General features: G+C 51.8%; 12 protein-coding genes across 12 annotated transcripts; 8 read left to right on the top strand and 4 right to left on the bottom strand.

Moving 5' to 3' along the window:
* The first annotated feature begins 94 nt into the window (after window positions 1-94).
* BD324DRAFT_633989 (hypothetical protein) lies at window positions 95-1,740 on the top strand. The gene is made up of 5 exons (XM_022016687.1): window positions 95-438; window positions 504-529; window positions 587-595; window positions 635-1,192; window positions 1,247-1,740. The coding sequence occupies exons 1-5, from the start codon at window positions 225-227 to the stop codon at window positions 1,661-1,663; spliced, it is 1,224 nt and encodes a 407-aa protein (XP_021869348.1). The 5' UTR covers window positions 95-224; the 3' UTR covers window positions 1,664-1,740.
* A 61-nt stretch (window positions 1,741-1,801) lies between these two features.
* BD324DRAFT_683036 (hypothetical protein) lies at window positions 1,802-2,502 on the top strand (the record flags this gene model as incomplete). Its single annotated transcript, XM_022019172.1, has 4 exons — window positions 1,802-1,874; window positions 2,053-2,142; window positions 2,287-2,370; window positions 2,434-2,502. Exons 1-4 carry the CDS (start codon window positions 1,857-1,859, stop codon window positions 2,500-2,502), a joined length of 261 nt encoding a protein of 86 aa, XP_021869349.1. The 5' UTR covers window positions 1,802-1,856.
* Window positions 2,503-2,709: 207 nt separating this feature from the next.
* BD324DRAFT_582578 (hypothetical protein) lies at window positions 2,710-3,972 on the bottom strand (the record flags this gene model as incomplete). The annotated part of the gene is made up of 8 exons (XM_022013567.1): window positions 2,710-2,928; window positions 2,983-3,027; window positions 3,084-3,098; window positions 3,151-3,226; window positions 3,331-3,472; window positions 3,534-3,655; window positions 3,712-3,740; window positions 3,817-3,972. 8 exons carry the CDS (start codon window positions 3,970-3,972, stop codon window positions 2,710-2,712), a joined length of 804 nt encoding a protein of 267 aa, XP_021869350.1.
* A 255-nt stretch (window positions 3,973-4,227) lies between these two features.
* BD324DRAFT_634005 (putative calcium-transporting ATPase 3) lies at window positions 4,228-8,347 on the bottom strand. Its single transcript, XM_022016688.1, has 11 exons — window positions 7,923-8,347; window positions 7,742-7,857; window positions 7,397-7,674; window positions 7,127-7,336; window positions 6,765-7,032; window positions 5,342-6,703; window positions 4,979-5,287; window positions 4,827-4,924; window positions 4,666-4,774; window positions 4,534-4,611; window positions 4,228-4,477 (listed from the first exon to the last, which is right to left on the bottom strand). Exons 1-11 carry the CDS (start codon window positions 8,275-8,277, stop codon window positions 4,322-4,324), a joined length of 3,339 nt encoding a protein of 1,112 aa, XP_021869351.1. The 5' UTR covers window positions 8,278-8,347; the 3' UTR covers window positions 4,228-4,321.
* A 692-nt stretch (window positions 8,348-9,039) lies between these two features.
* Window positions 9,040-10,256, top strand: BD324DRAFT_634014 (hypothetical protein). The gene is made up of 3 exons (XM_022016689.1): window positions 9,040-9,418; window positions 9,454-9,842; window positions 9,909-10,256. Exons 1-2 carry the CDS (start codon window positions 9,065-9,067, stop codon window positions 9,793-9,795), a joined length of 696 nt encoding a protein of 231 aa, XP_021869352.1. The 5' UTR covers window positions 9,040-9,064; the 3' UTR covers window positions 9,796-9,842; window positions 9,909-10,256.
* A 446-nt stretch (window positions 10,257-10,702) lies between these two features.
* BD324DRAFT_582477 (and other transporter-domain-containing protein) lies at window positions 10,703-13,013 on the top strand (the record flags this gene model as incomplete). Its single annotated transcript, XM_022013560.1, has 12 exons — window positions 10,703-10,955; window positions 11,010-11,110; window positions 11,160-11,219; window positions 11,278-11,321; window positions 11,375-11,467; window positions 11,529-11,606; window positions 11,663-11,806; window positions 11,885-12,138; window positions 12,198-12,452; window positions 12,514-12,641; window positions 12,729-12,762; window positions 12,814-13,013. The coding sequence occupies 12 exons, from the start codon at window positions 10,703-10,705 to the stop codon at window positions 13,011-13,013; spliced, it is 1,644 nt and encodes a 547-aa protein (XP_021869353.1).
* A 118-nt stretch (window positions 13,014-13,131) lies between these two features.
* BD324DRAFT_634023 (hypothetical protein) lies at window positions 13,132-15,672 on the bottom strand. The gene is made up of 9 exons (XM_022016690.1): window positions 15,118-15,672; window positions 14,939-15,041; window positions 14,826-14,879; window positions 14,658-14,767; window positions 14,394-14,607; window positions 14,205-14,341; window positions 14,085-14,153; window positions 13,897-14,046; window positions 13,132-13,851 (listed from the first exon to the last, which is right to left on the bottom strand). Exons 1-9 carry the CDS (start codon window positions 15,439-15,441, stop codon window positions 13,198-13,200), a joined length of 1,815 nt encoding a protein of 604 aa, XP_021869354.1. The 5' UTR covers window positions 15,442-15,672; the 3' UTR covers window positions 13,132-13,197.
* Window positions 15,673-16,110: 438 nt separating this feature from the next.
* On the bottom strand, window positions 16,111-17,956 carry BD324DRAFT_634026 (hypothetical protein). The gene is made up of 6 exons (XM_022016691.1): window positions 17,797-17,956; window positions 17,534-17,741; window positions 17,302-17,470; window positions 16,777-17,255; window positions 16,564-16,722; window positions 16,111-16,498 (listed from the first exon to the last, which is right to left on the bottom strand). Exons 1-6 carry the CDS (start codon window positions 17,842-17,844, stop codon window positions 16,197-16,199), a joined length of 1,365 nt encoding a protein of 454 aa, XP_021869355.1. The 5' UTR covers window positions 17,845-17,956; the 3' UTR covers window positions 16,111-16,196.
* Window positions 17,957-18,091: 135 nt separating this feature from the next.
* BD324DRAFT_634028 (Prefoldin subunit-domain-containing protein) lies at window positions 18,092-19,083 on the top strand. Its single transcript, XM_022016692.1, has 3 exons — window positions 18,092-18,286; window positions 18,445-18,664; window positions 18,745-19,083. The coding sequence occupies exons 1-3, from the start codon at window positions 18,141-18,143 to the stop codon at window positions 18,760-18,762; spliced, it is 384 nt and encodes a 127-aa protein (XP_021869356.1). The 5' UTR covers window positions 18,092-18,140; the 3' UTR covers window positions 18,763-19,083.
* A 112-nt stretch (window positions 19,084-19,195) lies between these two features.
* BD324DRAFT_634032 (hypothetical protein) lies at window positions 19,196-20,655 on the top strand. The gene is made up of 5 exons (XM_022016693.1): window positions 19,196-19,531; window positions 19,586-19,666; window positions 19,739-19,791; window positions 19,859-20,075; window positions 20,123-20,655. The coding sequence occupies exons 1-5, from the start codon at window positions 19,301-19,303 to the stop codon at window positions 20,528-20,530; spliced, it is 990 nt and encodes a 329-aa protein (XP_021869357.1). The 5' UTR covers window positions 19,196-19,300; the 3' UTR covers window positions 20,531-20,655.
* An 84-nt stretch (window positions 20,656-20,739) lies between these two features.
* On the top strand, window positions 20,740-23,711 carry BD324DRAFT_634036 (WD40-repeat-containing domain protein). The gene is made up of 9 exons (XM_022016694.1): window positions 20,740-21,553; window positions 21,607-21,700; window positions 21,850-22,183; window positions 22,232-22,367; window positions 22,419-22,545; window positions 22,597-22,893; window positions 22,943-23,096; window positions 23,146-23,186; window positions 23,259-23,711. Exons 1-9 carry the CDS (start codon window positions 20,807-20,809, stop codon window positions 23,573-23,575), a joined length of 2,247 nt encoding a protein of 748 aa, XP_021869358.1. The 5' UTR covers window positions 20,740-20,806; the 3' UTR covers window positions 23,576-23,711.
* Window positions 23,712-23,752: 41 nt separating this feature from the next.
* BD324DRAFT_634040 (hypothetical protein) lies at window positions 23,753-25,123 on the top strand. The gene is made up of 3 exons (XM_022016695.1): window positions 23,753-24,149; window positions 24,220-24,685; window positions 24,793-25,123. The coding sequence occupies exons 1-3, from the start codon at window positions 23,965-23,967 to the stop codon at window positions 24,946-24,948; spliced, it is 807 nt and encodes a 268-aa protein (XP_021869359.1). The 5' UTR covers window positions 23,753-23,964; the 3' UTR covers window positions 24,949-25,123.
* The last annotated feature ends 464 nt before the right edge of the window (window positions 25,124-25,587 follow it).

The following is a 25,587-nucleotide window of genomic DNA, read 5'->3' on the forward strand; positions in this document are numbered from 1 at the left end:
GACTCCACAAGTCCGTACCACGTTATTTGGATCGGAATTCGGGCACCCGGTCTCCGTGAAAGAAGAAGAAAGGGTTGTTGTTTCGACAATGACACAAAGTGTGAATATGGCAACAAAGATAGGATGTATGAGTTGTCCTCAACATCTACACTCTTGCAACAGCAGCGTATGACTTCGAATCGCTGACACAGGACACTGTTCTCAGCTCTCCTGCGTCCGCCATCATGTCCCACCTTATAGATCCGAATTGGCGAGCCTCGCTAAAGCCAGTGACTGGATCCAAATTCTGGCTAGATGTCGCTGGGACCATCATGATACCATACGTGATCTTTTATTTGTCTCTTTTTGGTGGTATGCGAGCGCTCAAGCTCGCTCTCCTGCCATTTGGCTACATTGCAGCTTTTCGGGTGCTTTTCCTCGGTGGATTGGACACACAATGTGAGCGATTCATGGGACATCCAGAGCGAGCGCCAACAGAAAGAACCGAGCTGACGAGGATTCAGACTCGGCAATGTATGGGAATCAGATGGTCAGACTCTCTTCTAACCCTCGGTGTATCTTGCTGACGATACGACCCGCTGATTAGTTCAACCTTGTAAGTCATGGTAATTCTAGCAACGCTTACTGCGCTCAGGTAGCAGGATCCGCGACTAGATGGGCCCTGAGCGATCTGCCACCAGACTATCAGCCCACTACTGAACCCTCTCCATTCCCCACCATCCGTCAAAGTACAGCATACAAAGCACTCAGCATGATGCTCAATGTCCACCGACATGTCGGTATCAAAGGTTTCATCCCGCTCCGATCCCAAGGCAAGACTCGTCTCCAGTACATCAGACACCACTTCATTCGAGTCATCATCTCCAGACAACTATGGACAGAATTTGTCTACCTCGTGTACCTATTCAGTGGGGCAACATACTCCGCGGCTCCAGCAACGGACCTCTACACTCGGATGCAAGACTTTCAAAGGCATTCTGGCATCCCTCCGGCGATCACTCGCACTCTGTTCGCGGTGAATATCATGATCATGATAAAGCTCGGCCTGGAAATCGTGTGGCATGCTTCGGCAGTCTTGATGATCGGTTCGGGGCTATGGAATGGAGAAGAGTTTCCAAGGTTGATCAACAGCCCATTAAAAAGTACGAGCCTGACGGAATTCTGGGGGAAACGATACCACCAGCTCAACCGAGTAGGTCGAGATCCACCCTCGAACCAAACCTTTTACTGACAGCCTTCCACCCAGGATACGTTGTCACTATGGAGTAACCTGTTCAAACCACTCGGCAGGACCATTCAACTCTTTTCCGTCTTCCTAATCTCTGGTGTGCAGCACTATACCATTTACCACACTGGTCTTCCCATCCCCGGATCGTTCACAGCTTGGTCCAGTCTCTTCCTAGGTTGCGGTTTTGGAATCATGCTCGAGAGACTATGGTACAAAAGGACCGGTAGACATGTCAGTGGCCCACCTGGCCTCATGTGGATGTTACTGTGGACGGCCCTCATCTGTCAGCCCATGGTTTGCTGGTATTGGCAAATGATCATCGTCGATCAGATGCCAAATTTGACCCCTACGCATAGTGCGGTCGGATGGATCTTGTGGTATACTGGCCTAGCCCCTCGACCAGGCACCTTGTCGCTTCATGTAGATAGATCGTAGAGCAAATAGATCGGAAGATAGACCCACATACGCATCTCCGCCACAACTGGAGGCCCACCCCAGAAATTAACGCCACGTCAGGTCTTTTTTGATAATCTCGACCTCTCACTCACTCACTCACTCACTCACTCACTCAATCACTCATCAACTGCTTTACAGCCAATACTTGAATTCAATCGATCCAGAGCGCATCATGCCAGTCCCGTGGGAGGTGAGTGCGGACCCGATGTGCTCAATCTACATTGCATCGTATCGCCACGACTCTTCCACGGCTCGTCTCCTTCGACCTGACCTGGATAAGCGAGGAAGCCAGATAGCCCCTTTTGACATACCCGCCCATTGAATCTCTGAAACTCCTTGGGAATCTCCACTGACCCATCGTCGATCAGGCTCTCATCCCATTTGGGCTGCTCGTAGGTCTCTTTGGAGTGGCAGGAACGGGATTGAACATCGTCAAGCGATCTCAGAATGACTGGAAGGTGGGTGTAGGCTGCATAAACACATCTCTCTACAATCCGCGAAGACCACCTCATCCCTCTCCATTACACTGCACTCCTCTTACCTTCCGCTCTATCTGTCTTTTCGTGCTCAGTCCCGACAACTGCTGACTCTTGCGATCTCAGCCACCAAGATACAGTCTGGACAGATGGGAAGAAATGATGATGGAGAGGGATCGTCGACTGACGGGAACGTTACGTGGGCAAAGGGTAAGTCGACTTCGATCGACAAGCCTTATTCAAACTCTTTGCTGACAAGTTGCTCTGACTCAGACGGACCCAATTGCACCGAAAGAATTCGCTACAAACAGTGTATGGGACTCGACAAGGCTCAATGCGTGAACATTGGCATGCATCTGTGACTGAACTTGGCTCCTGCAGACCGCAGCGAGCTGTCCTTCGAAGCTTCGCCTACCGGCACTAAGCACGGTCTCAGGAAATTGTGCCAATGAGACGCTCCTGCGCCAATGCCTTTCAATCCGATGCAAATGCTCTATGGTCTATGTTGATTGTCAATCTACTCGTACAACACTTGAATCCTCTGGTGGATCACTTCTTCGCAGCTGGGATGAACAGCCAAGAAAACATTTGAATGATCCTGAACCCGACCAATATACCCAGTGTTCCAGGTACCCCGCACCGCGTTCCGAGCAATGCTCTCGCGACGAACGCTCCAAAGAACACACCAAAGACACCTGCGGCTCGCACGTCTCGTGATGTGACGGGCTTGAGAGAGTATAAAAGGGGATCATTGGCGAGCTCGACCCACTAGCGTAGATATGTATCAGAGACCCGACAAACATGTCAAGAAGCTTGACTCACCGTGGTGGTTAGGACGATGGTCGTATTGAGTGGACTGCCTAAACGCTGTTTGTTGTGATGATGTCAGTGGAGGTCCCTACGTGTAAAGGAGGGGTGCTAACCTTTCCGACGATACCCTGACGAGGGACATCAGCATTTTAGTCGTGTCACAGTCCTGAGCAGGCTCACCTGTATACCCAAACTAGCCGAGATGAAGCCCAAAGCAGTCAAGCCGAGAGCATTTGTCCAGCTTGGGAATTCCCGCCTGGATCGATCATCAGTTCCGAGCTCTTCGGTCGGTGTGCTGGATGGATGTGACGTCGCAATGTCCCCGACTGTTCTTTGATTACGCCTCCGTATTCCACTTACTCCAATGCTATTCCTGATTGACCAGAAAAATGAGCTGCCAGGGCTCCAGCCATGCATAGTAGAGCCTGAGTGAAGCTAGCGAGCATCAACCATAATCTTGACTTTGATCCAATTCGATCTCCAAGTCGGCCAAGAGATGTCCCTGAGTCAGAAGGTATCAGGATGGTGACAAGCTGCCGCAAGTGACAAGGTATTGCACTCACCCAAGATGAAACATAGTAATGATGTCAAAGCTTGTTGATCTGGTTTTTGAAATCCGATGGTCTTGTATGGCGGAGGATTGAGATTCCTCGCAAGAGCCAGTCCAAGTTGAGCCACGTTACCACTGGTGTAACAGCGTGAGCTAAGCTTACGCGGGATGTTGAACAATTGCGAGCTCACGTTTGAAACCCGCACCAGATGTAGCATGCCTAGGAGCAAGATGAGCACGCGACAAGCATACGAAGCCTTCAGTCGATCACTGACAAGGCCAAGCAAAAGACTCACCGTGAACGAATTACAGCTCGTGAATCCAGTCAAGAAGCAAGCAGCGACAGACGCCAAGTTGACTTGTTTCGTGTCGACATCTTCCTTCAACTTGCCCACAATATTGGAAAAGCCAAGAGAATCCCTGATCCTCTTCCCACTGTTTGTCCCTCCCATTATAGGACCAGGCAAAGTGTCTTCTTTAACCGGTGCAGGATTATCTGGTGTGATGGTGGATGTGCTCATCGTTGGACTGTGGACTGGGGATCTCAACTGAGCTGAGATGGTAGATGGTAGTCACCAGATGATAAAGAGAGAAGACAACATGATATATAATAAAATTACGGGCGAGTCGTCGTTCGCCAATCACAAGAAAAAAAGGTGGCGATATCGGCCGAACCCGAACAAGGCCAACCTGATACTGTAGATCTATTACATTGTACACTTTGCATGGCTCAAGTCATGTCTCCTATGGAGAACACCTCATTAAAAGCGTCACCTGTAGTCTTATTGTTTACATCTACATCTATACCACTTCTCCATCCCTGATTGTCTTTTCCAGTCTCAAAGTCTTGTCCCCCGGACCACGCTGAGGCTCCACAGGGGTCCTGCGGCGTGCGAGGACTCGCTTGCCCCATTTGTACGCTTCAGTCGAGGCGAGATAGACAAAGATCATTCCGAACTAGAATTACCTGGTCAGTGTCCAGTCTCTTGTTGCGTCTGGGGGCGACGACTCACAATGATGCCCCACTCCCATCCGAGGGAGCCAATGAGGAAGACCTTGTTGTTGATCACGGGGATGTAGACCACGGGGAACTGTGAATGGAAACATCAGCTATCATTCCGTGGCTCGCGGAACAGTTCACTCACAGTCAAAAGCATCAAGACAATCGCACACCACAGCAAGACCTTGTTGTCTCTCAGGTTGACCTGGAAGAGACCTTTAGAGAAGTGTTTGCATTCGAGGGCGTGAATCATCCTGCCGGGCGGGTTCAGCAATCGACCGGTCGGAAGATTTCTGTGCAGCTCACAAGATGATAATAAGCGTAGCGAAGCAAGTTGCTCGAGCCTGGAAGACGGGATCACAAATGTCGGCATCTCCTTCATTACAGTATCGACCCAAGTATCCCTACGATGACCATGTCAGAAGATTGCGCACACATTGACAGGCAAGAACACTCACAGGATAGTAACCCCAGAGAACGATAACAAAGTTGACTAGAGCCAGAGCGCCCATCAAGAGACCGTAGAACGCAAGATCAATGTAAAATTCTAGGTTGAAGATCTCTTGGAATGAAGATGGCGGCTGGTCCATGGCGTCTACGGCGGTCGGTTCGAGTCCAAGTGCGAGTGCAGGTGGACCGGCGGCAATGGTGTTGATCCAGAGGGCAGCAACGGGAGACAAGGGGAACACAGCTTGTCCGTTCTCGTCTTGGAAGGCAAGCCCGATGAGCAGAACAACTATTTCAGCAACGTTGCCGGATAGCAGGTACTGGATTGGCAGGGTCAGTCGAAATGATGGGTCAGAATCCATTGATAAACTCACCAAGAGGAACTTTGCCAAGTTTTTGAACACTGAACGGCCTTTTCGGATGGCTCTGCAGATCGTTGCAAAGTTGTCATCGGCCAATACCAAGTTTGAACTTTGCTTGGCGACATCACTTCCAGTTCCCATACCGACTCCGACATCGGCTCGTTTGAGCGAAGGTGCATCGTTGACTCCATCACCTGTCATAACCGTTGCTTGTCCTCTTCTGTGAATCGCATCGACCATTCGGACTTTAGTCTCTGGCGCACATCGAGCGACAACGAGAGGCAATTCTTCCAACTTGTCCACCTCATCATTGGAAAGTGCGTCGAATTGCTGACCCGTCATAACGGCAGTCTTTGAGTACGCCTTGTCGAGGATTCCAATGCTGAGGGCTATTGAAGTTGCAGTGGCTGGGTGGTCACCAGTCAACATTCTTGGCGTAATACCGGCTCGCAGACAGTCTGCGACGGCTCCAGCAGATTCTTTTCTGGGTGGGTCAAAGATTCCAGCGAGTCCATAGAACGTGAACCCAGTTTCGAATTCGTCTCGTGGAATAGCTTTTATAGTCTCAGGGTCGGTTCGTGGAAGACGTTTTCCGGCCAAAGACAAGACCCTCAGACCTTGACTGGCCAACGCGTCGACTTTGGCAATGATATCCGTCTTGATCTCCTCGGTGATGGGTTGGTCTCCAACGTGAGTGCATCGCTCAAGCACTCGCTCGACGGCTCCTTTGAGGAAGCACAGGACGTGTGCTTTGGAGGACGAGGTGCCAGAGTCAGGGACAAAGCTGTAAGCAATAGACATTCTCTTGACGGTCGAGTCGAATGGGTGTTCAACGATGAGCTCGTAATGACCATCTTGTCCCGCGACAGGAGGTCGAGAGACTCTGGAAGCGGCAGACATGGTTCGTGCCAGTGGTGATTTGGAGTGAGTCAGGAATGGTTTTCCGTGACCGAGCTTATGAGCTGCGACCTGAAGGGCGATCTCTGTTGGATCTCCGTTGGCTTCCCATTGACCTTCTTCCCCAGTCGGTCTGTTGAGTGACGCAGTGTTACAGAGGGAAGCACAAAGCACCAACGATCGAAGGCCGGATTCAAGGGATTCATGGTGGACGACCAAGTCTTCAGCGTCAACTTGGTCTTGTGTTCCTTCACGTTTCGGAGGCGTGCGACCCAGGTCCAGGGTCGATCCGACGGGGACGATGGGGTCGAGATCCGCCTTGACTTCCCCTCGTGGGTAGAAAGGGTCTGCCCCAGTTTCCAAAGAGTAAGCTTGGCCATGCTTGGTTTCGACAGGGGCAGAGGCGGACGGTCGAGAATCGAGTACAGGAACCCAAAATTTACGGACGACCATCCGGCCGACAGTCAATGTACCTGTCTAGAATCCGAGTCAGTTGTCTTTGTTCCCCCGGTTGTATTCCCTCAATCCGACTCCTCACCTTGTCTGAACAAACATTGTGAACTCCTGCGAGTGCTTCAATGGCGTCCATTCGTCTGACCAAGGCATTTCGCTTGGCCAGATCCGTCGAGGCAGTGGCCAATGTGAGACTGACGACTGCGACGAGACTGGCAGGAAGGATGGAGACAGCTGCAGCGACGGCATAAGTCGCAACGGTCAAGGGAATGCTTCGGAAACCAGTTGAAGCGACGACAATGATGGCAATGAGGATGGCAGCTCCAAGGAGAAAGTACGCCAGCTTGTTGAGCCTGGAGACTGGGTCAGCGATACACTCCCTGAGAGCCCCATCGCCAAAGCCATGTGATTCTTCGCTCTTTTGAACCGGGAGACCTGCCCACTCACTTGATCTGAAGAGGGGTGTTTTCTTTGAGTCCCAGGCCGACTTGAATTTTGTACCAGAAGGCCTTGAAGCCTCTTTCTTTTCTCTCACCCTTAGCGGCTAAGGCTTGAGCGATTTTTCCGATTTCGGTGTTCATTCCCGTGCTGAACACGACTGCTCTGCATCGTCCTTTGGTGACTTGAGAGCCAGAGAAGACGAGGCAGATCCGATCGCTATGAAATGGGTGGAATATCAGGTCATACTCTACATAACACGACACTTATATCACTCACCCTACTGGGCAGTCCTCCTCGTCGATCGGCTCGACTTGCTTCTGCACGGGGAGTGATTCTCCCGTCAAGAATGCTTCGTCACATTCTAGGTTGCTCAAGTGGCCTTGGAGGATTCTAGCATCGGCAGGGACGATATCTCCAATCTTGAGTTCGATGATATCTCCCGGGACCACTTCGTCAACGGGTACGATCTTAGTGGTCACATCTGAGGATGAGTTATTGGAGTGTCGAACGATCGTAGCTTGAGGTGCGCCAACAGATTCGAGTGATGCCACAGTCTGAGCGAATGATGTAATGATTTAATAATGATGATCATAATTCATATTTTGGGACAGTGACTCTCACCTTTTCGGCTTGCCACTCTGTATAAGTCCCGACAGAGACATTGAGTATCACTAGAGCCGCAATGACTCCACCACTGATCCAGTCCATGGTTCCCAACGAAACGGCCATGGCGGCAACTAGGCATCATCTCCGTCAGTGACATTCACGGGGGAGCCACAGCTGCTGTCTAGGACGGACTCACTCAGTACCACCGTCATGGCATTAGACACCTGTCTCAAGAGAATATTCCAAATTTTCGGTCGACGAGGCGGTTTGAGCCGATTGGGTCCATGTATCTCGAATCGATTCGAAGCATCTCCCTCGCTCAAACCTCTGGATGCATCCGAATGAAGTGCTTCCAGGACTTTGGACGACTCGATCGTATGAGGTGGGAAGGGCAGGGATTGAGAAGTGGCCGTATCCTTCGTATCGGATCGGGATACATTTTTATTCTGCTTCTCGGCAATGGTATCGAGGCCAGAATGGGCGGCAGTAGCGTTTCGGCGGTTGTTGTTGTTGTTGCTGTTGTCTGTCCGGTTGGTTATCTTCTCACTCATGATCTGCTGAGTTGGAGGAGGCGAGGTGTGTGATGAGTACCAGAAGAGAGGGGGGAAGAGAGGGGTCTTCCCTCTATATATATATATATATATATATGGGGAGGGGGTCGCAGATCCGGAGGAGATTAGGTCATTGATAATCTTCATGTTGGGATGCTTGGCGTCTCTTGGCCATCTGAGACCTGGGTTATGGGGAGGGGGATCATTGATCTAACTACGGAAAAACAAGGGCTCGAATAAGGAAGCAAAGGGTCTTGGCTACTCAAATCTTTCTCATTTGCTCCCCCCGGCCGCCGTTGAACTCCGCTCGCCTCCCTCGTGAGCCCAACGCTGAGAATCTGTTGGACAAACTTCGACATATATAGTAGATCTATAAATTCTCTGCGCCACACAAGAATGGAATCTTCCTCCGCTTCGCCACCGGCTGTGTGTGGAGTTTGAGTCAAGCGTGGCACGTGCCAAGACCTGGTAAAAGTTGCCAAGAAAAACAGCGGACGGGGATTTAGATCGGGCCGCGTTATCACTCCCTCAGCCAGGCTGGAAGTGACGTGGCATACTATGGTATGGGGGGTTTTTGTGGCCTTCCATTGGGTCCACCACCCATCCTTTGTGTGGCACCTGTAGGGTTTGGATGCAGGATACCGACTGCGGTTGCGAGAGCGGCATGCACATGTGATTCCTGAATCCTTCATGTCGAGTCGATAGAAAAGAAATCTGTGTCGTGTCTCTAGCCATCATGTCCTCACCACCGGAAACGAATGAGACCCCAGATGCGAGCTTTGGCGACATGACCTTGTCTTCTGAGACTGACGCAAATCCAGGCGATCTTTCGCATGACACAGACCCCTTTTCTAAGAGTCAGCCCTACGATGAAGAGATGAAGGACCTTCAACGATTGTTTCCGGACCTCCAGAACAATACATCAGACCTCAATCCGTCAGAGCTCACATGGGACAATGACTTGCCGGCCTTTGATCAACCTGATACCCATACCGATGTCGAAAGCGCTATGTTAGCGGCATTGGGTAGCTCCTTTACCGGCGGGACATCGATGACAGTCAGTTCTGAGCTCAATGAAGGGGAGCAAGCAGTGTCCGCTGGGTATAGATCAGCGGTAGAGGGCAGCAGCGGCCACAGCTACGTGAGTGCTCTGATTTGTGGCGCTGAAGTCCAAAGGGGAACCAATGGAGGCAGTCTCTCACTGATCCCGATACGTCAATACCTTATACAGGATCGGAAGAGGAGACGTCATGGCTAGGATCATCTCCAGTGGGGCAGCATGTTCAGACCCCCTCGACGCATGTTTACATGACGGAGTCAGCAGATAAAACAGCGACCGTCGATCCGAAGGCCATTTCATTCGACAAAGATAGTGACTCGGAAATGAGTGACGATGGGTCGGTAGACTATTGGGACCAAGAATCACTCGCCGATGAACCTGTGAGTAGATGCCTGGGACTGCCTGTTGATAGGTTCCTCGCCCTCTCTAGCTTGGTCCCGGGGATGCGCCAGCGCTGATAGTCACGAACCCTGATGATGAGCGCTCCATCAATTACACTAGCGATGTGCGTGAGCCTTGGACATATAAACAGAGAAGGCTTCCGACGACGAGCTGACGAGTGTTCTTTCAGCCATCGCAGCAATTCGAATCACCTCTAGGCAGAAAAGTTGTTTACTCGCCAGAACCCAGCAGATCCGGGACGCCTGGCCTTTTGAGTGAAGACGGTGAAATTTACGAATCTGACGGTTCGACTCGCGCGCCCTACAGGAGTCAGGGAGAGAGAGAGGCTCAAGGCTCTGGATCTTTGAGAGGGACATCTGGAAGGAAGAGGAGCAGGGGTCGCAGGAGAACGGGCTCTGCATCTGACAGAGGATCTGGATCTGGATCTGGCCTTCCATCTTCCAGCAGAGTCACGAAAAGCCGATCAAGTATTTTGACTAGAAAAAGATGATGCTCTGAAAAGGTTGAGTCATGCCACCTGCATTTCTCGGCTTTCACATTTTGCGGGCCGTAGCGTATCGAGGCTTGAAGCGAGATGACCGAAATGAGGCTGTTTTCGGAGACTTTAGTGCCATCCGTTCGTTACCGCTCGCGCTCGAACGGACCCAGGTTTTCCCTTCTCTTCCGTGATGCGCGGAGGATCCTACGGGGAGTCCCATCCGAGGCTTACAACTCTCCGTTCCGAAGGAGAGCGTGGACAGATGCTCTGCCCGATAACCGTGGCCCCACTGTCGCATGTCGTAAAGTGGGGTGACTACCTTAACCTAGCTTGATTTCTATGGAGACTAAAACCTTGACTGTTCTTGGTATGTGGAAAGCTCCAGCAACGGCGTATAAAAGTACCTACAGGATGGGCTATACGTCTATTTCCGCCGAGGACTCTTCGTCCAACGTTGCTTTACGGACGAATCATTGTCATCCACAATGTCTGGCACAGAGATCAAGTACGAGCGAGACCAAGGGGAAGATATCAGCAGAGCAACGGACGACTCCAAGTTTGGTGGGCCCCAACACGATGAGGACCCTCTGGATATACTCGAAGTGTCGGGCCTCGAGGCTCGACAGACTGCCCTCGAACTGGCGATGCAAGCGGATCCCGGCCCTGACTGGAAAGATTGGCGATTTATCAAGTACTGCTTGATCTGCGCATTGATTTTCATGGCTCCTGGCGATTGGGGTGAGTAGAGTAGAGTAGAGTACCTGAGGCATTACGCTCATTCCTAATCCTCAGGTTTCGATGGCACCGTCGTCGGGTCAATCAATAGTATGGAGCAGTATCAATCGTACTTTGATCTTGCTGGAGAAGCATCGACCAAGACGGGGGTGGTGCTGGTGAGGCGCACACCTATATGCTAGATTCACAAGCTGACACTAGCGACAGGGTATTGGCGCTGCAGGAACGATCATATCATTCGTACCGTCCTATGTTGTTCCTGATAGAGTGAGTCAGGTCGTCAGGACGTCAAAAATGAACTGATCGCTGAAACCCCTCTGAACAGTATGGAAGACGATGGGCCATGTCTTTAGGAAACATTCCAAGCATGTGCGTAACGGTCGTACCTCCCGTTTTCTGATGATCTGACCTCTCATCTCTAGTATCTCCGCCTTCATGTCTGGCTTTGCTCCAAATTATCACACCTTGCTCGCAGCTAGGATCATCGGAGGTTTAGGATTTCAAGGCGCCGCACCGTGAGCATCGTGGCGCCGACCTCACAACAGCACAAACTTGCCCCTGATGCAACCTGGGCAGTGCCGCATACCTCGCCGAGATTACTCCTCCAAAATATCGAGGGCGAGTCATCGGCGCTTTCGATAGCATGTACTACATGTGAGTGTGACCTGACAAAAGCAGGTGGACCAAGCTGAGCCGGTGCCGGCGCACAGTGGGCAGATCATCGCTACTGGAATCTGTATCCCTTTCGGACGCGGAACGTCCAATTGGGCCTGGAGGGTTCCTTTCTGTCTCCAGGCGGCGCCCTTGCTTGTCCTTATGGCCGGAATTTTATTCTGTCCAGAATCTCCCAGATGGTGGGTTGTGTGGTGTCGTTTGGTTCGCAACCGGCGCCATGCATGAGTCCGAGAACTTGAGGCTGATCCCTGTGCCAGGCTTTACGCCCACGGTCAAGAAGAAAAAGCTCTTCGAATCCTTGCCGATCTTCACTCTCGAGATGGTGATATCAACTCACCTCTTGTCCAGCTCGAGATGCAAGAGATTAGAGCGCAGATCAGCCAAGATGGAGCAGATACCAGATGGTGGGACTTCAGGTCTCTATTCAATACTCGAGCGAACACCTATCGATTTTTACTGGGAGTCGTCAACCTTGTCTGGAGTCAATTCGCGGGTAATGGCCTCGTTACAAGTCAGTGTATCACCAGCCTGTGATTCAGGACCCTGCTGACGATAGGATTGGACCCCAAGATTGGTTGCCTGAATTGATCCGTCAAGCTGGGATCACCGATACCAATCGACAACGCCAATTGACCTTCGCTAACGCAGTCACGTCCTTTGCAGGCGCCATGACGGGGGTAGCCATTGTTGACCATGTTGGTCGACGCGGCCTCATGCTTTGGGCAGCAGCAAGTTGCGGAATCGGCATGGCGATCTGTGCGGGGTTGTTAAGTGATACCGGTCCAAAGACTCTGATGAGGACAAATGCCAGTATTGCCTTCATCAGTGAGTCAATGCCTCGAGTGGAGAGAGAGAGAAACGCTTGGACTGATAGATGACATCGCAGTGCTGTTTATGGTTTGCTTTTCGATCGGATGGACGCCCCTCCAGCAGTTGTACCCTACCGAAGTGTTGTCTTACGAGAATAGACAGAAAGGGAATGCCTTGAGGTCCATGATCAGTATCCTTATCAATGTCTGGAACTCGTTTGCGTGAGTGGAGCAGAGGATAGGGCAGCAGCCTTCTACTGCATTCCACTGATGTCCGCGATCTGTTGATCAGTCTCCTGCCCTCCTCACGCATATTCAATGGAAGAGTGAGTCATCTCTGTGACACGCACTCTGTGGCTGACGGCGGTACGCTCCAGCATACATCATCTTTGTCGTCCTCAACGCCATTGGCTTTGTCCTCATTTATGTCTTTGCAGTAGAAACTAAGCAGTTGTCCCTTGAAGACCTTGACGAGGTGTTCGAGAGTCGAAATCCAAAGAAGACTAGCTTGGTCCTGGTCAAACAGGCCAAACGGAATGCTAGGCAGAGCAATGTGGCAGCAGCCGCAGCGGCGTGAGCCGGATGATTAGTGATGGCAAGAAAGGCGTAGGCGTCTTTTGGGTCGGCGAATCATACGCTTGAGCAGGCTATCGTACTTTGTACAGAAGGTATCGGCATGAAAGAGACTTTGAGCAAAAATTGCTATCAGACGCCCACGGGAAAGTTTACAGCTGCATGACAAGATACACCAGGTAGCCAACTCAGAACCCACCGGCGAGCATCTTTGCGGCTTGTCTTTCGTCCAGCCGTCTACCCTGTGCCCGACCCAACGTCTGTGACCTCTGTGCCGACTGCCCTGGAAGCATCATGCTCTGAGCCATGTGAGCGCCAGGTGGCATCCCAGCAAGCGGATCAGTGTGAGTCGACATGGACGGACCGGTGGATCCAGGTCTGGCCGGCAGACCGGAGGAAGATATCGGTGGAGGAGGTTGAGAGGGAAGGAACATGGATTTACTGCCGTCCATCGCAGGGGCCTGAACGTGTCCGAGTAGTCCCGGACTGGAGCCTTGTCTGGCGGACATGCGATCACTCTCGACGGATAGACGGGGATCGCCCGCTCGACCCATGGTGGACGGAACGGTGGGGGCGGTGGGAAGCTGAGGTCGCTGATGTATACTCGATGCAGTGTTTGAGATGGGCGGCGCGTTGTTGGTACCGATTCGTGTGAAATCAGGTTGCAAAGCTTCCAATTCCCTGAGAGCGTGTTTGTGGAAGCCGACGGTCAATCGAGCGTTCTCCAGTAGTGCAAGGGCAACATCCTCGTGAGTTTGTCGAGAGTGGGCACGTAGAGCGACGTGGAGATGTCGAGAGATCGCATTAAGTCGTCCTTGGTATTCACCTTCGAGCGTGTTTGCCTTGTAATGTCAATACTCGGTCCTGCGTGGGGTCCCTTCACTCACCTCTTCCATCTCACTGATCGCATCATCGACTTTCATTGGGTTGATATTGGAAGCTCCTCGAAGTCTCTCCACGTTCCGGCGTTTGTTGATCGCGGCTTTAGCTGCGTTTTGAGAGTCTTCGAGAATCTGGGTTCGGTGAAGGAGTGCATCCTGAAGGAATCAGCTCGTATTCTACCGGTCAGACTCACTTTGGCGGCTCGGGCATTAAGTGCTTGATACCCTAGGGAATCGCTCAGGACCACATTCTCGCTGACGGCCTGACCGACCGCTGTCAGCTGATGGCCATCCTGATGACCCAATCAGCTCACCTGTGATCCAGCGAGGTTCGCCAATTGCTCGTACGCTCTTCCAACCTTTCTGACCGCCGCGGCGAGCTGCATATCCGATTCCACCGTCGATAGACTGACCATCTTTGCACCGACGTCTGTGAACGCCATGGCATGTGCTATGACAATGGTGAGCTGAGCGATCCACTTTGCGGCACACCTAGAGCTCACCTCGTCTGGCTTTGCCGAGCGAATTGACGTTTGTCGCTGCACCACCCCATGTCCCTTCGAGTTTTTCCAATGCTCCTTTGGCCGAAGCGAGCTCTTCATCTTCGTCCGCTGGTCCTCTTCTTACAACTTTGGACAGAGCAGCGGTGAGGACGTTTGTAGCGGCTGAAGAGGAAGATGTCTGTCTCCTGGCTGAAGCAGGCAGAACAGGATTGTACTGCAGGAAATTCAAAATCTCACTTCCGCCAAGAGACGGCGCCGACTCACACTGAATTCCGACTCGATGAACGATCTCAACTCGTCATCTCTCATCAATACTGGATCGTCGCACACTCGGGTGAACCAACGCTGAAGAGCGATGCGGACCAGCCGATCGTCTGTTCCACGGGGTGAGCTGGACACCGCTCGAAGCCGATGATGATTGACTTGACGTACCTTCTGCATCTGTCATTGCGGACGTGGTAGGAAGTGGTAAAGCAGGGATGATGGCTTAGGCCACGGTAAGTCATGGTCTGAGAGTACCTAAAATGACGTTCTTCGCTGCTCACTATGCGGAGAGGTATGTGAGGTCTGCTCGACGAATCGTTGGAAATCGGCGTAGGTCCGCTGCATATTCCGATACAGACCAGTCCGAAAATTTGGCAAGTTGGTCTGAAGCCATCAACACAGTCCCTGCATCCCGGCGCGAGAGCGGGGGACGAACAACAACAACGGGGGTTCTACTCACACTCGCATCGAACCGGACCAACATGTCCTTTCTATTTCTCTCCAATCCACCGATTCTAACGCGTAGAAAAGGTCCTTGCTGAGCACGGCTCGATGTCCCATCCTGCGACGTGGATGATCCACCACTCTCAGGCTGACCGATAGGTGGACTGACTAGAGAAGGAGGTGGTGCCCCAAACACCTTTGGTTCTCTGAAGGATGAGATGGAGGAAGAGGTTGGAAGTGGGGATGTGATGTGGTTAGAGGACGAAGAACGGATAGGTGTATCTGGCGAATCTGGCCATGTCGGCATGGCAGGTACCCTATTGGGCGACAGTGGGTCCATGATGACTCTGTTGGATTCGGCTGTGAATCGAGAAGAAGAGGTCCTTAAACAGCGTTCGGATGGTGAGAATGACCAGCGATGATGCGTCAGAAGGCGTGTGCGTCCACAAAAAGTGGCAATGTGGCGGTAACCCGTGTTGAGTGGGGGGCGAAAGCAACTCCTACCGTAGAGATGGATGTTAGTTCATTAGCTTGCCTTAGCCTGGGACCTTCAGAGCTGAGCAGATGGTAGCGTATACGAGAAGCATGCATAGCTGCGCGAAGGCAATTTACAATGAGTGGGCTCATAATATCAAGTGGAGCGCCTCGCTAATGGTCGGACGACAGACGGATGATCTCCGTCTCAGAGTACGCGTCCGTCACACGTCCATAGTGTATCAAGTCGCCGAGCCATGATAGACATTGATCAGACCCAAACACCGTGGTCACAATTAGAGTCGTTTGACAAGGGGAGAGACTGCTCGTCCATGTCTCACCGACGTCACCAATCTCGTGTCCTCCCTCCGTCCTCATAGGAATCACCCTCGCCGGGAAGCGTTCATCCCATGAGAAATCTTTTACCGTCGGTCCGGAGCATGTGACATCAACGTGAGTTGCCCATCGTACCGCTATGAAGTCCTTCATGGGAATATTCGATTGATCAGCCTCAGTCAATGAATGACGTATCGAGAGATCATCAGATTATTGCATACACCAGGACCAGCATCTGAACCTCGCAGCATATGCATCTCGTATCCATGTCAACGACGCCATTCATCAAGCTGCAACTTCCTCCTCCCTTCTGCCTCCTGCTGCTCCAGCTTGCTCTCGCTGCTGTTGACCTGACGGTCCTTGAGTCCTCGGACGATGTGTGATTGGACCCTGAGCTGCCAATCCTTCCGCATCCTCGACGACTTTCCTGGCGTCTCCAACGACCTTTTGCCATTGTTCCAGACGTCTTTCCAAGAGTTGCCACTCGGACGGTCCGAAAGCTGGTGTACCACGTGATGAGACGTAGGTTATGCGGATGAGGGATTGAGGTTGAGATAAACGAGCACGGATCAGGGACGCTCGAATGGCTAGGAGTTTTAGTCAGATAGAGAGAAATCGATGGTCGCAAGTGACGCGGAGAATCTGAACTCACCCTCAATAACCCAGGCTTCGACGTCCTTTTCGTCTATCTGAAGAGCTTTGGCGGTCTCCTCATATGTCAACTCCTGCTTTGGCGATTTGGCAGCCAAGGTCGTCAAAGCGATCAATCGTAATTTGCGAACGATGCTCTCGCTCGTCAGTGAGGGGACTTCTGAATAAACGATCAGCCTAGAGATCTTCCTTCTGATGCAGCAGGCTCGCTCACTCAATCCCTCGATCCAGCTGCTTGAAGATGAGGACCATTCTAGTCCCTGCTTCACAGCGCCAACCTCATCTGATCCCTCAAACAACCCCTTAACTTCCGCCATCTTGCCATTCAGTGATGCCTTGACTCCTTCCAATCGCAAGACATCGTCCAAGCTAAATCTCGTCTGATCCGCCAAAGCCAACGCCAAAGCTCTCTCGGCGATATCGGACGAAGGCTTCAATCGTAAAGCGAGCAGTTGAATTTCCAAAGCTTTAGGCAGTTGACCCGCTTGAGCATAGATATCTGCCGCGGAAAGGAGGAATGAGATTTTCTCATCAGAAGAAATGTCCCATTGTGTCAAGGAAGCGGAGAGGGAAGCGGTGTGAAGCGGAAGAGCGGAAAGTTCGGACGAGAGAGCAAGGAGGGAGAGGAGCGTTGTGAGGGTATGTGGGCGGAGGGAGGACGTGGGAGGAAGATAGTTGTAGGTATTGTTGAGTCTGTGGAGATGGCATCAGTCTCAAGCTGTAAGATTGGCAAGCTCACATTCTACACGCGGCATCGAGCCTCGTTGGCCGTGATGAGGACGCGGCTGCCTCACCTCCGGACCTCAGACTGTCAATGACGGATCGAGAGAGTTCGTTAAAGGTCGAAGAGGATGGCTCGAAAGTGGAAGAGAGGAGATAATTGAGCAAAAGGTGGGAAGATTCGGTTTCTAGCGACCACAGGGGGTTTCAGTGTTAGAGCCCCCTTTGCGATTGCTCTTGGTCTCCCTCACCAGACTCTTTCGACGCTTCCAACGCCCCCTTCAACTCTACAGTCTTCTCCACCAAACTCCTGACGATCTCTTGCCGTGTGGACTCTGGGACTTCCTGTCCTTCTTCTCCCTTGACCTGGCTCTCATACCCCGCGACGAACTCTTTCGCGGCGGCAATGTCACTCGCATTAGGTAGAGAGCGAGTGAGGTGTCTAGCGTATTCAGAGACCTGAACATTTGGGTGTGTGTCAGACAAAATCGTCTGGACCTAGACCCAGACTCACCTGTTGCTGGAATGGCAACTCTGGAACGATAGCCACGGCGTCAGACATGGCGAGTAGACGTCTCTCCGACTAAGGATCTTCCGTCCACGTGAATCTCTCCTGGCTAGTACGCTTTCGTGTGAGCTGCCAATGAGCTCTTTTAAGAGACGACAAAAGATATTGCAGAGGTCACGAAAATTCCAGGACCCTTCAATGAACTACGAAAAGAAGAAGTGCCACATTCGGGAAATAGGAAAGATAACGCCGTGGCGATACAAGTCCGGGGCACCGGGAACGACACTACTCATTTTGACAGTCGAAAGATCAAGTTGCGAGGGATATCATCGAGCACGAGGTCAGCCACGATGCCTCCAAAACAGTCTGCAGCAGCTTCTGGCTCACAGAAGTTGACCCCGCAAGAGGTCCCCGCCGCATTTCAACGATATCGAACGGAATTGCAGAACCTCGCTCAAAAGATTGGCGAGCTGGAATCAGAGTTGGAGGAGCATGCGTGAGTTGAGACCGATTCCTCAAGAGAGAGAGAGGGAGAGGACGTTTCAAGATGGCCTCGGACAACTATGATATTGTGATAGGTAGCTGTCCATCGCCTTGACCTTTGTACAATGCCGCCGCTCCACTGTTTTACTGAAGCTGACAAAACTCCGCCAGTCTGGTCCTTTCCACTCTTCAACCACTGGTCAAAACGGCCCCTACACGCTCGTGTTATCGATTGATCGGAGGTGTATTGGTCGAGCGAACAGTCACTGATGTGGTCCCCGCGCTCGAGACCAACTACAATGGGATCAAAGAGGTTCTGGAGTCGCTGGTGAAGAATTATAAGGGGAAAGAGGAGGATTTTGTAAAGTTTCAGAATGACTATGGCATTCAAGTGAGTCGTCGAGCGATCAGCGCCTGAAGCGGCTGTACCGTTTCGAAAATGCCCCCTCGCTGACATTTTCTTGGCTGCAGATGCCAGGAGCGAGGTAACGCGAGCAACGACCTCTGAGCTAGAACCATACTGTAGCATATAATCTCGTGGGTCATCCACGCACATGGACACCAGCAAGGCTATTCGTGGCCGGTCGGACAGACTGCCCATCTTTATTTGCGCAATCACGTCGCATTTGGTCTTCGTCGCGGGAGATCGGGAGACTCGAGCTGTCCACGGGAATAGCATGACGAGATTCCTTGGACCTCATCAACACATCATTCTGTCTGACATTACGGCCCATATGCATCCATGCACCTTAGCGGGCCTTACACCCGTACGGATGTGTCCTTGTAAGAATGCTGCCAGTGTGCCTTGACCTGTTGGCAGCATCCCAAGTCAGTAGTTGTTCTCTTCGTCGCCCTTGCTCAATTAATTCCATGGACCGGCGGCTAAATTTCTACCCGAACTCCGAAGACCATCAAGTCGCGAGATCGACTCGACATCCTCAACATTCCAAAGAGAGAACGATATAGAGCACTATCTGAACGATCGCATCTCTCTGCTTCACTCTCGACCCTTTCTTACTCACCACTAATGTCTGACGACCACACATTCCACCTCTCATGCCACTGTCAATCCAACATTCTCCGTATCACGTACCCTGCAGACACCGAACCATTCAACAAGAATCAAGTATGTGATTGCTCCTACTGTCTCAAGAAAAGGATCGTATGGTCCATCGCTCCTGCAGGCAGCGTCAAAGTCCTTAGAGGTTTCGACAAGTTGAGAGATTACCAGTTCGGAGGGAAGAACATGCATCATAGGGTGGGAGCACTCTCCTTGGTTTTTTCACTGCCTGACTTTCTGTCTTCTCGCCAGTGGTGTGGCGAGTGCGGGTCAAACCTTGTGGCGACGTACAAAGATGCCAACCTCAACTTTGACATGCCCATGTACTTCAATGTGCGTATGACCAGCTCAGCTCAGCTCAGCTCAGCTCAGTGAGGGAGGACGAGCCCTGACGCGTTGTTTCAGATGAGGAATATCCGAGATGATCATTTCGATCTATGGAAGTATCCCGTCACACCGTGAGTTGAACTCCTGCCCCGATCGATCATTCAGTCGTCCGTTCCGTCTCATGCTGAGAGATCCCAGAATCAACTTCTCCCAAGCCGGAGATAAATACAATCACCCTGAACTCTCTGATATTCCCGGAGCCCAAGAATACCTGGAGAAACGAGCCCAAGGTCGCGATGGTCCCACCGAGATTCTCCTCGGCTCGTGCCATTGCAAAGCTATCAAATTCGCCCTGATCGACTCGCCCCTCGGTACGACTAGGATGAATGATTGTGCATGCTCCATCTGTCTAGGTGTAAGTGCCCGTCGGTACCCTGATGTCTGAAGCCCACCACTTCGCAGAATGGCAGCTTGTGGATCTATCCACCTCGACAAGATTTCTTTTTCTCCCCTTCAGCACCTGACGAACCATACCATCCTCATCCCGATTCGACCTTCGACTACGGCTATTACAAGAAGGAAAATCTCATGTACCACTGTAGGGAATGCGGTTGCAACTTGTTCGAGTTGGAACCTCCAGAAGGGCTTGCCAAGTATCCACTCGAAAAGCAGAGGCTAGGTGTCAACGCCAGTCTATTGACGAACATTAGTGATTACTTTGAGGATGTATCTGGGCTCAGTTGGGATGACGAAAAGAGGAAAGAAGGGTATGAGAGCAAGACAAAGACTTTGGAAAGTATGAGGCGGGGTAGGACTATGAAGTTGGCGGGACCGCCGCATTACAAGTTGGACTTGTCGGAGTTCGCGTGAGGCATGAGGCGTGAGACGTGGGGCACGGAGGGTATGTCTCTTGTCACCTAGCAGTCATGGCCAGTCATTCAGTCATTCAGTCAGTCCAGAGTTCATCCACCTAGCCCATGCAGAGTAATGCCACGCCTGGGTCCTTTCTTGCTTTTTGATTCCGTTCCCATTCGGCAATCGCATCTCGCCGAAGTGGAGGTTCAAAACGTAATGGGTCACCTTATCGCCTTCCTGACCTCTGTCTGAACCTGCTCATCGCATCACATCGCATCCCCTGACCACACGATGAGCGACGATATTCATCCCGATCTGGACCTATTCTATGACCCAATCGATCCAGGTGACGAAGATGAGCTTTGGGAAGACGATCCCGATGATGAAGATTACATCGGTCCAGATGGGAATGAGCTCTTTGATGACCTGTACGTCGACGATGAGGATGATGAAGATGAGGATGATATGGAGATAGATGAGGATGAGGATGATGAAGACGAGGAAGAAGATGATGATGATGAAGATGGAGGTAATCCTCTCGGTGATGCTCTCGTTGTTTATCCAGTCCGCAACCACGAGGATGGTGAAGACTACGATGATGATGATGACGACGATGAGATCGGTGGTCGACATGTGATCGATCTGAGCAACATTGACGCATCAACGTTGGTCAACATTGCTCAAATGTTGAATCAACCAGGGACAAGCTCCGAAGCTAGACAATCACTCCTGGCTCGATTATTGCTCGGTCCCACGGGTGCGGGTGCAGGTGCAGGTGGTGGCGGAGGAGGTCTAGGTAGACGATCCCAACGACCTCAGATATCACCTGAGGAGAGACAACGACGAGCGGCAGAGAAGCGAAAGAGGGATAGATGGTGGTCCGTACAAGTGGATCCTCATCCAAAAGGGTTGGAATTGTTGAGGAGTGGTGATTTTGGCAGAGTGGGGGATTGGACAAGGTATCCAAAGGCGAGCGGGAGCAAGTCGTCCAGGATGGATCAAGGTTACAAGCGCAGTTGGACTGCACCACGGCCAGAGGTGAGCTGATCAGGCGCATTCAATCGATGCACTCGCTGACACTCGTGCTTCAGGCCCTAGTACCCAATACTCAAGGCACCATCGTGGCTACATACCCATCTATCCCTTACGTGGGTCAGTACGCCGGAGAAGACTACGGTCTATTTTGTGAGTCCTTTCCTCTCTCCTCCTTGTCAATCCCCTGACTTATCTTTTCTCTTCCTTTCCCCTTCCTCCCCCCTTCAACCCCTTCGTGCTCCCTTCCCCACCAACTGATACCGGCCATCGACCCAATCGGGACATTCCCATGCGTTTAGACTCGGCGACCCAGGCCTTTACTCTTCACCTATACGATACGAGTAAATCCAGGGCTGTGAAACGGCGAGCAAGACCAAGAGATACGACAGATGGAGGCACAGGATCGAGTTCTGGGTCTCCCGAAACTACCACCCGTGCTCAGTTGGCTCGTAATGACGACGATGACGATGACGATAGCGAAGATGATTTTGTCGGGATGGGATGGGGAGGATCTGGCATGCGAAGACGTGGTATTATAAGAGAAGATACAAGTATGAAAAGGATCAAACAGGTCAGAGGGGTAGACGGAAGATGGACAGTGACGGATTGTGATGTGGACAGGAAGGGTGAACGGTGAGCCACATGGAGGCAGTGCGCTTGAATTTGAACTGACATCGGCAGGATGATATACTCCTCTATCACTCCTTATGTTCATATGGTCAGCACATCGGAGGACGATTCAGAGCACATCGAATTGGATTTCACCAGTCGTCGTCAGTATCGATCCGACAGTTGGGGCGGATACGACAGCTTTGGTGTGAGTGCCAAAGGCCGATGACTACGAAGCATGGCTGACGCTCCAGGGTAGATCTGGAGTATCCGGTTCTCTGCAGATGGTAGAGAGGTAGTCGCCGGTGCGGGAAACGGCAAAATATTGGTCTACGATATTGAGGCGCGTTCGAAAACATTGGCAGTGCAAGGCCACGGTGATGACGGTGAGCCTCTTTACCGCCCGCGCTCGGAGCGTGTGACTGAACATCTGTCAGTGAACGCTGTGTGCTTTGCCGATGAGGCGTCCACCAACATTCTGGTCTCTGGCTCTGATGATGGTTTTGTCAAAGTATGGGATCGTCGATCCCTGTCCTCCAATACTGCTTCCGGTGTCCTTGTTGGCGCTACAGAAGGTATCACCTACGCTTCGCCAAAGGGTGATGGACGATACATTGTCGTCAACTCCAAAGATCAAGCGGCGAGACTGTACGACTTGAGAAAAATGAGAGATCCCGGAGAATTCAGGACAGAGCCGGATGCAGTCAGGAAATGGGGTCAAAATAGTTTCGATTGTGAGTCGGTTCGGCTACATGAGATACTGAGCATTGACACTCCGTGCAGACCGCGACAGCCGATATCCCCGCCCGTCCCGATTAGCTCATCCCAAGGATTGTTCCATCATGACATATCGAGGGCACTCTGTCTTGCGGACCTTGATCCGATGTCATTTCAGCCCGCGCGAGTCGACTGGACAGAGTTACATATACTCGGGAAGGTAGGGATAATGGTTCGTACCCGGGGACAATGCTGACAGGGGCGCGCAGTGCCGATGGCTTAATCCATATTTGGTCGCTAGATGGTCGAGGTGAGTCGAGGCGATTTCCGCCCCTCTATTGCCCGCTGACACTAGATGCGCTTCGCTCGCCGCTCCGCGCAGTTGTCCAAGTTCTCAATCGAGCCGAGTCTACACCCTTACGCGACTCACGTGGAAATTATAATGATCCTTCTGCAACAGAGAGAGAACGTACTATCTCCCGATACGGTGCGTTACCTTACGAGATGGGTCAATCGTGGACTGTCAGAGATGTCTCTTGGCACGGGTACGAACCGACGCTCATGTCAACCTGTTGGGAGGTCGATGGAGGGTTCAGAAGAGGAGGTACGATCGCCAAACATGAGTGGAAGGGTCTGGGAAAGAATGGATTCAATAAATTGGAAGATTGGGTCGAGAGGAAAAAGGCAGAATGTTCGTAGGTCGGCGCATCACCCTCGTGGACTCGAGCTCCTGGGGGATGTGTAGGGGATGAATCGGGAATTTGGTTGGATGATGTAGCTTGTTCAATCAGATCAGGTATATTGCTTCTGTGTATTCATGTATATTCTGATGACTCCTTCGCTCTGATAAGACTTCCAAGGAACTTCACACTCGTGGTCGGACCCGACGGTAACTAGCCGGAATCGAAAATCATCCGCGGCGTTGAGGAATTGATTGACGAGATTTCGTGCCCGAGTCAGATCTGTATCTTTCAAAGACAGTTGTCTAGTCCAATACGACTGACGATCCAGAGACAGCGACTCACGTAGCTCAGCTAGCTCTTTCTACAACATCTTCGTACGCGTCTCGCCTGCCTCGCCTTACGTTCATGTCCTCCTCATCATCTGCCCGAGCTCACGTGCAATGGGACGAAGAGCGGTCCGAACCGTACATGATCATCCCTGCTGTACCTAGCATTCGATTCACCCCGCTACGGTCGACAGATGGGCAAAACTTTGTGGATCTGTACAATGATCCAGAAGGGGGACAATATGCTTTCAGGCGGCCTTACCCGTGAGTCAGCGAGGCATGCAGCGCCGAATCCTCGAGTCCTCGGGTTGGTGTTTCTAACGCCAATCCCCAGGTACGATCTCGAATGTTCTCAGTGGTTCATGGACAACTTTCATGCTGATCTCGATATGATCTGCGCCTCACTTAAGTCCCACTTGGAACACGGTACGAGACCTCCAGCGACGACATTCCCACTCGCCATGATGCGATATGTTCCGACATGCAGCAGCGTGAACGGGTCCACCGCTACAGACTCGTCTTACTCAAAGTTGGATCGACCAGATGTCGATCAGGCCGTTGAAGATCGTCTCTCTGAGATGAACCTCTCTCCAGATACCTTTCTCGGCTCCTTCACATCTTTCCCGAATACCAACGATATCGCCAATTCCATCGGAGAGACTTCGAAATCCGCTTCGAGGACCCATATGGTAGCGTACGACTTGATGCCATTTATGAGAGGCAAAGGTGTCGGGACGAGAGCTCTCGATGCAGTATTGGAAGGTTGGAATGATTGGGTCGGGGTGGAGGAGACGATAGCGGTGAGTCTAGCATAGCGTAAAGCGACTTTGCAACGCGAGAAATTTTTGTCGGTTCAGATCTCAGCTGAGCTGAGGCTTCTCTGACACACACACACACACACACACAGCACATACAAGAATCCAATGTCGCATCTCGCACCATGATACGTAGATGTGGATTTGACGAAGTTGATTCGGAGATCTGGCAGTGGCCTCTCGAGAAGGGAGGAGGGGAGAGACGGGTGTTCAAATATGTCAGGGGTCGTCCGAAGGATGTTAAGTGAGGTCATGGTTGGTGTCGGGGCTGCGCGGAAGAAGTTTGTCTGTATCGACGTCTCAAGGTGCCAAGCCTCCATTCAACTAGGGGCAAAGGAGTGATCAAAAGTACAGGACGAAATGGGATTACGGTTCATTGTGCAGCCAAGCAGTGGCGTACACTATGCATACCATACGTCCGCCCGCATGATCTTCAGGGCTTACGTCCACAGTGTCGCCGTTCCTACTTCACTTTGGTCCATGAGTCATGGCAAAACTCTGTTCCTCCAGACATACGATGCGCTGAAAAGTGGCGTATGTGCAAAACGTCATATCATTCGTCTCGGACCATCTCTCGGAGAGCCTGAACGTTGTCTGGCTGCGTTGAGCCATGGCCTAACGTATCATCAAGATACCGTGGACTGGGCTGCGATCGCTTGTATCAGAGTGATGTACAAGATCGGCCGTAAGAAGAAGTACAACATCCCATCTGCCACTGCCGCCACTTTCCCTTTGGCACTGCTGTTTGTGGCGATCGACCCCCCTTGTGCCGATGCTCGGCAGACCCTGGACCCACTGTTCAGCGCGTCATCTGTGGCACATCGAGTTATACCGGCATGTTCAGAGCATCTGGTGGGTGGTTGAGTGCGGATGGACATCAATCACCA

This window comes from Kockovaella imperatae (assembly GCF_002102565.1).
Source record: "Kockovaella imperatae strain NRRL Y-17943 chromosome Unknown BD324scaffold_12, whole genome shotgun sequence".
NCBI lineage: Eukaryota > Fungi > Basidiomycota > Tremellomycetes > Tremellales > Cuniculitremaceae > Kockovaella > Kockovaella imperatae.

Bases quoted from the DNA above. Each gene is read 5' to 3' on its own strand.
- BD324DRAFT_634028 (XM_022016692.1), top strand. From the start codon at position 18,141: ATGCCTCCAAAACAGTCTGCAGCAGCTTCTGGCTCACAGAAGTTGACC. The intron at 18,287-18,444 runs GTGAGTTGAGAC...AAACTCCGCCAG, and splicing joins TCAGAGTTGGAGGAGCATGC to TCTGGTCCTTTCCACTCTTC.
- BD324DRAFT_634026 (XM_022016691.1), bottom strand. From the start codon at position 17,844: ATGTCTGACGCCGTGGCTATCGTTCCAGAGTTGCCATTCCAGCAACAG. The intron at 16,723-16,776 runs GTGAGCGAGCCT...TCGTTTATTCAG, and splicing joins CAGCTGGATCGAGGGATTGA to AAGTCCCCTCACTGACGAGC. The intron at 16,499-16,563 runs GTGAGTTCAGAT...TAAAACTCCTAG, and splicing joins CGAAGCCTGGGTTATTGAGG to CCATTCGAGCGTCCCTGATC.
- BD324DRAFT_634014 (XM_022016689.1), top strand. From the start codon at position 9,065: ATGACCTTGTCTTCTGAGACTGACGCAAATCCAGGCGATCTTTCGCAT. The intron at 9,419-9,453 runs GTGAGTGCTCTG...TGAAGTCCAAAG, and splicing joins GCAGCAGCGGCCACAGCTAC to GGGAACCAATGGAGGCAGTC.
- BD324DRAFT_634032 (XM_022016693.1), top strand. From the start codon at position 19,301: ATGTCTGACGACCACACATTCCACCTCTCATGCCACTGTCAATCCAAC. The intron at 19,532-19,585 runs GTGGGAGCACTC...TCTTCTCGCCAG, and splicing joins GGAAGAACATGCATCATAGG to TGGTGTGGCGAGTGCGGGTC. The intron at 19,792-19,858 runs GTGAGTTGAACT...GAGAGATCCCAG, and splicing joins TGGAAGTATCCCGTCACACC to AATCAACTTCTCCCAAGCCG.
- BD324DRAFT_634040 (XM_022016695.1), top strand. From the start codon at position 23,965: ATGTCCTCCTCATCATCTGCCCGAGCTCACGTGCAATGGGACGAAGAG. The intron at 24,150-24,219 runs GTGAGTCAGCGA...GCCAATCCCCAG, and splicing joins GCTTTCAGGCGGCCTTACCC to GTACGATCTCGAATGTTCTC. The intron at 24,686-24,792 runs GTGAGTCTAGCA...ACACACACACAG, and splicing joins GGGTGGAGGAGACGATAGCG to CACATACAAGAATCCAATGT.
- BD324DRAFT_633989 (XM_022016687.1), top strand. From the start codon at position 225: ATGTCCCACCTTATAGATCCGAATTGGCGAGCCTCGCTAAAGCCAGTG. The intron at 439-503 runs GTGAGCGATTCA...ACGAGGATTCAG, and splicing joins CGGTGGATTGGACACACAAT to ACTCGGCAATGTATGGGAAT. The intron at 1,193-1,246 runs GTAGGTCGAGAT...CCTTCCACCCAG, and splicing joins GATACCACCAGCTCAACCGA to GATACGTTGTCACTATGGAG.
- BD324DRAFT_634023 (XM_022016690.1), bottom strand. From the start codon at position 15,441: ATGGACCCACTGTCGCCCAATAGGGTACCTGCCATGCCGACATGGCCA. The intron at 15,042-15,117 runs GTGAGTAGAACC...TGATGGCTTCAG, and splicing joins TGGTCCGGTTCGATGCGAGT to ACCAACTTGCCAAATTTTCG. The intron at 14,154-14,204 runs GTGAGCTGATTG...GCGGTCGGTCAG, and splicing joins CGAACCTCGCTGGATCACAG to GCCGTCAGCGAGAATGTGGT.
- BD324DRAFT_634005 (XM_022016688.1), bottom strand. From the start codon at position 8,277: ATGAGTGAGAAGATAACCAACCGGACAGACAACAGCAACAACAACAAC. The intron at 7,033-7,126 runs GTGAGTGGGCAG...CCCAGTCTCCAG, and splicing joins AACACCCCTCTTCAGATCAA to GCTCAACAAGCTGGCGTACT. The intron at 5,288-5,341 runs GTGAGTTTATCA...CTGCCAATCCAG, and splicing joins ACTTGGCAAAGTTCCTCTTG to TACCTGCTATCCGGCAACGT.
- BD324DRAFT_634036 (XM_022016694.1), top strand. From the start codon at position 20,807: ATGAGCGACGATATTCATCCCGATCTGGACCTATTCTATGACCCAATC. The intron at 21,554-21,606 runs GTGAGCTGATCA...CTCGTGCTTCAG, and splicing joins GGACTGCACCACGGCCAGAG to GCCCTAGTACCCAATACTCA. The intron at 22,894-22,942 runs GTGAGTCGGTTC...CACTCCGTGCAG, and splicing joins GGGTCAAAATAGTTTCGATT to ACCGCGACAGCCGATATCCC.